This window comes from Hyperoodon ampullatus, assembly GCF_949752795.1.
Source record: "Hyperoodon ampullatus genome assembly, chromosome: 1".
Lineage (NCBI taxonomy): Eukaryota > Metazoa > Chordata > Mammalia > Artiodactyla > Ziphiidae > Hyperoodon > Hyperoodon ampullatus.
In genome coordinates this window covers 182,903,173-182,913,648 of record NC_136914.1, presented here as the reverse complement: position 1 = coordinate 182,913,648, position 10,476 = coordinate 182,903,173, and the positions used below count along the sequence as shown (strand labels likewise).

At 44.4% G+C, this 10,476-nt stretch overlaps 1 protein-coding gene across 1 annotated transcript; it reads right to left on the bottom strand.

The window, feature by feature from the left end:
• Window positions 1-390: 390 nt before the first annotated feature.
• LOC307049753 (UPF0728 protein C10orf53 homolog) lies at window positions 391-9,648 on the bottom strand (the record flags this gene model as incomplete). Its single annotated transcript, XM_079699353.1, is given in 5 exon segments — window positions 391-423; window positions 428-453; window positions 1,106-1,225; window positions 9,552-9,615; window positions 9,619-9,648. Coding segments are annotated over 5 exon segments (273 nt in total).
• Between the last annotated feature and the right edge of the window lie 828 nt (window positions 9,649-10,476).

Below are 10,476 nucleotides of genomic sequence, written 5' to 3'. Positions count from 1 at the left end.
TCATCCTTAATTCTACCTCTTCCTAGCTCTTCACTGCTATAGAGTGGAATCTCTGATGCTTCTGGCAACTTTGCGTTATTAGCAAGGGATGGCGCTTTGTTATTAGATTGCATTTTATTTCCTTCAGCTTAATGTGTACCTGATATTGGAGAGCTCTCCCTATGGGTTGAGATTGAGAGATGCTGCAAATGGTGTCGTTTTATTACTTTGCGGGCCCCGTTTCCTTGCAGCCAGGTGAGAAACCTGGCTGTGCAGGCTGAAGGACAAGGGGTGTTGCCTTGCCTGAGCCCAGCATCCATGGCCTGGAATGGCCGCTTTTGCTTGTAACTGCAGAATGGCAAGGGGCACCTGCTCTTCTGCTGACTTCCGATGCCTGTTCCAATGAAGAGATCAGTAGGCATTTAGTACAGCTCTCCTGGCCTCTGCACAGTGGGTCTAGTTTACCATCGCCTCCTAGGGAAATAGATATAATTTTCTTTTAGCCAGCTTTATATACAATGTCGTGTCATATAAGACAAACATACGGTTTCCACTAGGAGAGCATTTCCAAAGGTCCCAGCCTTTATAGAGTATTAGTGGATTGGGAAAGCTTTTACTTTGAGCAGAGTGAGGCATGCATGATGCCAGCCTGCTGAGCCAGAAGCTCTCTGAGGCAAAGAAATCCATAGAACATAGCTGATGATGCCATACACTGCCGACATATTAACTCTGATTGTCTTAGCTAGCCTAGATAGAATAATCAAACAGAGCAAAAACCATTTTCAAAGTAAATAATAATAAAACACACATTATTAAAATGAAAAACAACAAAACAACCTATTCTCCCTAAATTTGCACAGTCCCATTTGACGTCTAGAGCTAAAACTTCATTTTCTTTCCATCCCTCTTCTGTTTCCAGCGTTCTGGGAAGAAGCCCAGAGCATCAAGCACTTTACTGTGTATGGTTTAGGATGCGCTCATTCATGTGCCACAGAGCATGAGGCTTTGAGTAAGAATTTAAAACTCAGAAAGAAACCCAATTTGAATATGGGCAGGACACATCGACCACTTCAACTAGAAATAGAAGTGCCCCAGAGAAGGCAAAATGCTGGTGGGAAGGGCTTACCAAACTCCAAGTCTTTGATGTTGCAGTGGAAGACAACTTCTCCATTCACCACGAGTTCCACCACATTCCAGTCTTCTATCTTCTCTAGGATGGCCTGGTGTCCATCTTTAGCCAACACAGCTGGAAAAGATGGGGAAGGATGTGGGTGCCATGGGAACAGATGAACCTGATATGCAGGTGTCTTCATGGATGGCAGCGACTGGTCTGCTCTCCAGTCGTTCATGGCTGTAACTCAACATCCCTGGTGGGTGTCCACCTGGTACTGGCCCCGATGTGCCCTCCCCTTTGCTGGGAAGCACAGCCAGAGACCTGAAAAATTTTCGTTTTGGTTGTGATTTGCCCCAGAGCCATATGATCAGTGAAAATATGAGCTTTCTCTAGGAAGAGTTTTTGAGCCTTTCTTATAGAGGTGATGCTCAGTGTTGGAGGGGATATACAGAATTAGGTAAAGTCTTACCCTGATGATGGAACTATAAATTGGTCACCTTTCTGGAGGGCAGTTTGGAAGTACATACCAAAAGCCTCAAATGCCTCACAAAAATTAGAATTAAAAAATAATTCTAATCTCTGGCCCAGGAAACTGCACTTATAAGAAAGCTCCCTAAGGAAAAAATCAGAAATACAGACTTTTGCAACAAGGCAGACTTTTGCAACAAGATATTCCTTTCTGTTCTATTATAATAGCAAAACACTGTGAATAACTTACATGCCCAATAATAAGAAGATGGTCAAGTAAATGGTGGCAAATGCATATGATGAGATTTTATTTGGACATTTCAAAAATGTTTATAAATTTTTAATAGCAAGAAAAATATTTGTAATATAAGCAAAAAATCAGGGTACAGGTATAATATATATTAAAATATGTATTCAGGGACTTCCCTGGTGGTCCAGTGGTTAAGAATCCACCTGCCAATTCAGGGGACACAGGTTTGATTCCTGGTCTGGGAAGATCTCACATGCCGCGGCAGAGCAACTAAGCCCGTGTGCCACAACTACCAAAGCCAGTGCGCTCTAGAGCCCACGCGCCACAACTACTGAGCTTGTGCTCCTAGAGCCCGTGCTCCACCACAAGAGAAGCCACCGCAATGAGAAGCACGTGCACCTCAATGAAGAGTAGCCCCTGCTCAATGCAGCTAGAGAAAGCCTGCACACAGCAGTGAAGATCCAGCACAGCCTAAATCAATAAACAAAAATATGTATTCTGTACAATTAATGTGTATATATTAGGAAAAAAGAAAATATCCAGTGATTATCTCTCTGTGGTGAGATTATGAGAAACTTAAAAAAAATTCTTTTAGCATATTCTAGATTTTCTATAAAAATCAGGAAAAAAAATTTTTTAAAGCTAATGGACTAAATTTTTATTCTCCCCTTTGGAATCTGCATTTTGGTTATTACTTACATTCAACAGCTCCTTTCCTAAAGATCAGCTATGGGAAAATTGTTAGATTTATTCTCTATTGTGGAAATGCAAGGGTATATGGGTTTAGGAGAAATGATGTACATGGAACAGCCTGGAGCTCTGTTTTCTCCAACACATTTCTCCCCACGTTTCCTGATATGTTCACCCTATAACCTCAGTGTTAGAGTTGGTTCACTAAATCACCACCTTTGGCAGTCTTCATTCGTTGGTGAGAATTGTAGTTAGAATGGAAAGAGAAATCAGATGGTGGCATGTTTTTTAAAGTCTTAGCATTTCAATCAGTCCTATGTGGAGAAAAGCAAATAGCTATGTCAGTTAATTGCATTTAATTACAGAGACAATTGCTGTTTCAAAATGTTGCCATGTCCACTTCTTCATCTTTCAATCAGTTCAAGAACATCCAGCCCCAACTGTGAACATCTTAATTGCGTGATTTTAATTTCACTTCTGGAAAGGAACTTCAAAAAGCAGCTCAGCGAGGATCTCCATTAACAAGATAGTGCTCCTTGGGCACCCAGTGGTGGCCCTAATTGTCCTTGTGACTGACTGCTAACACCTCTCTCTACAGAGCACAGGCATCTTTTTCTTTGGCATATTTATGTTATTGTATCCTATTTAAGTGTCTTGTTCTTAAACATCTTTAGAGGAAGGCACTCAGTTTGGACCAGTGACTTGTTTAAATGGAGCAGTCCACCCAGTTTGGAATGGTCAGTGAATCGTCCAGGGAGGCATGAAGGCAAGCCTGTGGTCAGAGATTTCTGGGGATCAGATACTCCCCCAGCAGCGCCCCCTCTGGAGAGGGGAGTTATAGCCAGAGAGGGAAAAGCTGCAAGCTGGTAGGTTGGAGGCAATTTGGCCTCCATGACCTTGGCTTTGCATTGTCTGAAGACGCTCCTGGGACATGTACTTCAATTTGATTGGGAGAAATCAGGAACAAAACAGCTTCTCCATGCCCACCTTACACCCCACCTCTGGGGGCAAGGTGCTACCTCTATTCTGATAGCACACAATACCAGCTCTCTAAATCCTGGGGGTTCTGGAGAGAAGGGGTGCAGGTTCCACCTGGGGCCGGTCCCTGTGACCACAGTGTAAGTGGGGGGGCTCTGTAGAAGGAGACCCGGGAAGGTGTGTACCCCACAGCCTGCTATGGCCCTTTCCCTGCAGAGCACATCTCACCAAGCCTCATGTAACATCTACGTTTGGGGTTTGTTTTATGAGAACAGCAGCACTCTTTTGTGGCAAGGTTTACCTAAGGAATAGGGTTTAATCCACCGAATAACCCACCCTATGGAGGTGGTGGCAGTGCCAAAAATGGGAATATGCCTCAACCTCTGAGCAAATGAAGTCCCACAGGAAGAAATCCTCCTCAACAGAGCATGTCAGTCCTCACTGTGCCTTACAAAGCCCCGTGTCTCCTTCACTGACCACAGTCCGTCCTTCCCCTCCCCCCCCCAGCCCCGGGCCTGGTGTTAATACAGCTTGTTGAATAAACAAGCTCCTAGTGGCACTGGGCACCTCCAACGACTCTTTTGGACCCTGAGTGACGTAAATCTGAGTCTTATTAAAGCGATAAGCCACCTCTGAGTCTACTTCATCTACTCATCCTCAGGATGCCTGTCCCCTTCTCACCACTCCAGGATGTGTTGAGCCCAGCTGTAGGGCGGCCAGGGCAGGCTTAAGGGATCAAACTCGGAGAAGCACCAGAATTCCTGCAGCTCATCCAAATGCCACCTCTCTACATGGAGGACCCATTTTTTTCCTATGAGCTGCTATGGGTTGTCTATTCAAAGAAAGGTCAGATAAATATACTCCATGCAACAAAGTCTTTGCAAAGGCAGTGGCTAAACTCCAGCATAAATCAACCAGAATCTGTAAGGCCACCCGCAGAAAGCCTGACTCTTTGAAGTGGCATCTCATTCTTCAAGGGGGATCTGGGTGAACTGGAGGGATATGGAAAAGCCTCCCTCTTCTCAGTACTGGTGGAATTGTGTGCCACCTGCAAATGATTTACATGTTCCTGGTTAGGAAGTCAAGGCAAACAGACAGGCATCTCCCCCTCCTCTGCTCAGCACAGATGCAAAGCCAATGACTATTAACGTGTGTAGCTAATGCATAGCTAGGGACAGGAGGATGGTACACAGAGCAACTTAGCTAAATAAGGATGGATTCTATGCTTATGAGTCTTTTCCTTTTTAGCAGGTCATTTGGCAGACTTAAGTACAGCAGGCAAGGCACAACCATGGCGAGGGAAATCAACACTTCTTGTTAAGCCTTAGTTAGTTTAATTTCATCAGTATTGAGGCCATAGTCAGGATATTTTTGCTAAGCTATTATAATTCATGGGTAATAAAGAAAGAAGTAAGCTTTTCAGATTGCTTAAGGCATGGTAAGTTCAGGAGAGATCAGGCATATTTCCAAAGCCAGCAGGGTTTCGGGAAATGATAAAGGGCTATGATTTTTAAAGAAATGCACAGAACTCAGAGGCAGATTTTACAAATGAGAGCCTGCAAATGCACCACTCTGTGCTTGGTGTGATGTTAGTTGGGTCTAAAATGATGGGGGGAGTGTTGAACAGAGAAAGGGGAGCAGATGCTCCCTGCTTTGCTTCTGTTAACACCCCGGCATTTGTCACCAGCCCTCAGTAAATGTTGGCTGCCAGTATTATATGAACTACCATTCAGGGATATACAAAGCTAACTTTAAAAATCAACCACCTGCTGATACCTTGCAATACTCAAGTCTCCTTCAACCATAAAAATTCTCCCCTTGATCCTCTTAAAATACGCCTTCCCCTCCCCTACTGTGGGAAGAGCTGCCTGAGCTCTTTATTTCCTCATCTCTACCACTCCTTTACCTCCTGCAGTTGGAGCCTCTGCCCACCTTCTCCTGAACTTGCATCCTCAGAGGTGAAGACCCATTAGCACATTCAATGGCTCACCCAGTTCTCCCCCACCCTTCCAGCAGATTCATGCTCTGACCTATCTCCTTTCTTGCTTCTTAAAACACTTGTGTTGGTAAAAACATATTTTAAACTCTAAAACTTTATCAGATTATAAATGTAATGCAGACTGATGAGTTCTTAAAAACCTTAAAAATTACAGAAAAGTAAAGGACACAGATTTTAAAATCACCTATAATTCTTCCCCTCCCCCTCCTTTTGTCTTTTTCAGTGGAAGTGAGCTCATAGTGTACATAAAATTCAGGAATATGCTTTATTCCTTTAACACAATGGTTGTGGCAATCCAGCCCCATCGGTACACACAGATCTGCCGTGTTGCATTTCATGTGACAGGTGTACTGCAGTGTATCCAGTCATTCCTTTTTCCGGTTGTTTCCAATTTTTCAAGATGACCAAGGAATGCAGAAAATCTTCATGGGCATGTTTCCATGTACATGTACAAGTTTTTTTATATTTATGAAACTGAGAAATGGAGTAGCTGGATTCTACAGCATACAGTTAAATTTTAAGACACTGCCAGGTTGCCCCCCAAAGTTACTGTGCCAACTTCCCCTCCCATCATAGGTCTTTGGGAACACTCTCTATGTCATTCATCAGCCACGGATTTATCTTTTTCTAGAGATAACTCCTGCTAACAGTTTGGTGCCTATTAGCTATTTTCTTCTTGAAATCCTCATCTCACTTGCCTTCTGTACCTCCAGGTTCTCTCTTACCGTTGCAGCCCTCAGAGGGACCACTGCCCATGTCCTGTGGTCTGCCGGGTTCTGACTTTCCTTGCTCCTTCCACAGTCTCATCTTCTGTGGTTCCAGCGTTTGCTCCATGCAGGTTCATTTTAACTAGTATTTATCAGTCCTTCAGATATGCCAGGCACAGTTCCAGACTCTGGGACACAGCAGAGAACAGAACAGACAAGAATCCCTGAGCCCCTGAAGCATTCATCCCAGTAGGAGAGAAGGATAACAAGAGAAATAGGTGAAAAATATGTTATGTTGGGTACTAATGAGTGCTAGGAAGAAATAAAAGAGGAGGGAAGGGAGATAAGGAAGAGGGAGGCTGAAGGAAGTGTCGACATTGTCAGTGGAGATGCTCAAGGAAGACCTGTCTGTGAAGGTGACTTTTGAGAAAGACCTGAGGGCTGAGAGAGTAAAGAGAAAAGACCAGGGACTTCCCTGGTGGCACAGTGGTTAAGAATCCACCTGCCAATGCAGGGGACATGGGTTCGAGCCCTGGTCTGAGAGGGTAAGTAGCAACAGGGGGAAATGAGGTCAGGGAAGTCATCAGGAGCCTGGCAGGCCACTGTAGGAGCAACCAGAATGTTCTCGGAGGCAAGGGCCATGCTCTGACTCAGGTTTAATGGCATCACCTGGCTTTGAGAACATACTACAGGGGACAAGGTGGTCACAGGGGGCTCAGTGAGGAGGCCAGGGTGGTGATCCAGGCAAGAGATGACTGACGGTGGCTTGGACAAAGAGGCCGAGGGTGGTGGCAGGGAGGTTAAGGCATGGTTGAATTCTGTCGGGATACTTTGAAGATAGAGCCAATGGAATGTGCTCCTAGACTAGATGGGGAATGTGAGGGAAAGAGAGGAGAGAAAGATGCCTGCGAGGTTTTTGGCTTGGGTAAGTGAAAGAATGGCGCTGCTATGAACTGAGATGGAAAAAATGCAGGAGGGACTGGTGAGTATTAGGAGTTTGGTTTAGATATTTTGGATATATTGGTCCGAGATGCCTATTAAGCATCCCAATGACAATGAGAGGTCTTGACTGCAAATATATGATTTGCAAATCTTTTCTCCAATTCTATAGATTGTCTTTTCACTTTCTTAGTAGTGTCCTTCGATGCACAAAAGTTTTTAACTGTAATGAATTTCAGTTGTTCTGTTTTTTGTTTTGTTGCCTATGTTTTTGGTGTTCAGGACATACTTGCCAAGTCTAAGTTCATTCAGAATTGCCCCTGTTTCCTTCTAAGAGCTTTTTAGTTTCTAAATTTAGACCTCTGATCAATTTCGAGCTAATTTTTATATACGGTATAAGGGTCTAACTTCATTCAAAAGATATTCACGTAGATATCCACTTTCCCCAGTACAAATTGTTAAAGAGAATGTTCTTTACGCATTGAATAGTCCTGACTCTCACGACAAAAGTCAATTGACTATAAAGGTGATGGTTTACTTCTAGACTCTCGATTCTATTCCATTGGTCTATATACTTATCTTTATGACAGTACCACACTATTTTGATTACTGTAACTTTGAGTAAGTTATGAAATCAGCAAGTGTGATACCTCCAACTTTGTTCTTTCTTGAGATTGTTTGGGCTAGTCTCAGTCCCTTGAAATTACCTATGAATTTTAGGATGAGTTTTTCCATTTCTGCAAAAACACCACCATTGAAATTTTGATAGGAATTGCATTGAATCTGTATACTGCTTTGGGAAGTATTGTCATCTTAACAATATTAAGTCTTTCAATCCATGCACATGGTATATTTTTCCATTTATTTAGGTCTTCTTTGAGTTCTTTTAGCAATTTTTGTAGTTTTCAGTGTATAAGGTTTGCACCTCCTTGGTTAGATCTGTTCATATGTGTTTTGTTCTTTTAGATGCTATTGTAAATGGAATTGTTAATTTCCTTTTGAGATGGTTCACTGTTAGTTACAGAATTACAATTGATTTTTGTGTGTTGATATTTTTAAATTAATTAATTACTTTTTGGCTGCATTGGGTCCTCGTTGCTGCACGTGGGCTTTAGTTGCGGCGAGCGGGGGCTACTCTTTGTTGTGGAGCACGGGCTCTAGGCACGCAGCCTCAGTAGTTGTCATGCACGGGCTTAGTTGCTCCGCGGCATGTGGAATCTTCCCGGACCAGGGCTCAAACCTGTGTCGCCTGCATTGGCAGGCGGATTCTCAACCACTGCACCACCAGGGAAGTCCTGTGTGTTGATTTTGTATAGTTAAACTGTGCTGATTTTTTTATTAGTTCAAACAGTGTTTTTGTGAACTCTAGGGTTTTCTAGCCAGACACTGACTGGATCTGGAGCACAGCCCCCTGAACCTCGCCTCCCATCTCCATCCTCTTAGGGAGTACTGTTACTTTTACTTTAATCCATCACCCCTTTAAGGCTGTCCTGGTCCAAGCTACTATCATCTCTCCCCTGGACCACCACAACAGTCCCTTGTCTCCCTGCTTCCATTCTTGGCCCCCTCTAATCTGTTCTACTCACAGCAGCCACAGTTTCATTCCCCTGCCTAAAACTACACAGCCCTGCAGGATCTGGCCCCTGTCCACCTCTCTAGCCTCATCTTCCCATTAGTTCAACAAATACATAGGTCATTTGTTCATGCTTCCAGCATTTGCAGATATTAGTCCCCCTACCCGGAATGCTCTTTCTTCCTTTACCTGGTTAGCTTCTCCTCATTCTTTAAAGCTCAACTCAGATGTAATTCAGGCAAGTAAACCCTTCCAGATCTCTGTCCTCTCCCCTCCAATTATGGCCAGTGGCAGGTCCCACTATGATTACGCTCCTGTGTCAGAGCCTTGGCACAGCTGTCAGTTAGCAGTCAACAATGCCGCAGTCACTTCAAGGACACGTATCATGTTCATCAGTGTGTCCCCAGTACCTGGAAGAGTGTCCAACACATATTACTTGCTCAGTGAAGGTTTGTTGCGTGAATGGATGATCAAGGGACAGACTCTCTGCCATTTTTCAGCCACGTACCTTGGAAAAGTCACTTAATATTCCTGCTTCTCAGTTTCCCAATGTGTAAAGCAGGGTATGTAATATTTTCTATCCAGGTAATTTGCATTTACTACCCAGAACCCAGTGGGCTCACAGTGTATGTTTCTTCCTGCTCTAATATTGAGGCAACAGAAGCCAGAGGAAGATGCTAAAACATCCTGCAGCTGTGGGGCTTAGGGCCGACTTTCCAGAGGAAGTAGCAATCGGTCTAGGTCTGAGGAATGAAGGAAGTCTAGGCAGAGAGCACAGCCTGCACAGATGCTCAGAGGCTGGGGTGCACCTGGGCGCACTCAGCTGGGTGGCCCTTTGGCGCTCAGCTGCCTACCTAGCAGGCCCTCCAAGCGGTAGGTGCGGTGCTCCACTGACAGGCCAACTGAGCTGTACGGCCCCTAGGGCATGATGACCGACGCGTTCCCGGGCATGGCCAGGCCTCCTGCCGGGGTTACGGGGCAATACACACTGCTAGGCAACTGCTTTTCAGGCCCTTGGAAATGGGCGTAGTCGTGCGTGGGTGGGCGGGGCCACGGAGGGTGGGCATGGAGCTCGAAGATCCCCTGCACCCCAAGTCCTCTGCCAAGTGCCTGGCGTAGGGACTGGGGGTGAGGAGTCTCCCTTCTTGAATGCCTGCACGAACTACTGTGTGCCCGCTGCTGAGGTGCAAAAAGGCCACTTGCTCTCGTAAGTGGCGCAGCCCGGTAAACACAGAATTTCAACTTGGTATGGCAAGTGTTAATGATAAATAACAACAATAGCCAGCGTTTACAGCTAGTTACAGAAAGTATGTGTCAGGCGACAAGCTAAGCACCTTCCATGTTCTCTCGTTTAATCATTTTACCGTTTCTATGAAATAGGTTGTAATTTGTATTTACAAAACTGAGTGTCAGAGGTGCCAAGTAACCTTCCCAGGCAAGTCAGGCGTGTAGCATGGATTGGAAACCTTTGTAAGGTATGCATAGATGTCTTTTTATTTATCTTGCCTGGGGTTTGTTGGGACTCTTAAAACTTTGAATTTAAATCCTTCACCTGTTTTCGGAAAATTTTGAGCCATTATCTCTTCACATATTGCTTCTGTCCCATTTTCTCACTTTTCAGGGACTCCAGTTAAATGTATGTTAGACTTTCTCAATGTATTCTCACTGTATTCCTGCTGTATTCTTCGCACAGTCTCTTCTCTCCTGTGTTTTTCTCTCTTTCTTTCTTCCATGCTTCTTTTGGGATTGTATGTATGTGTGTATTCATGGATTGATTGA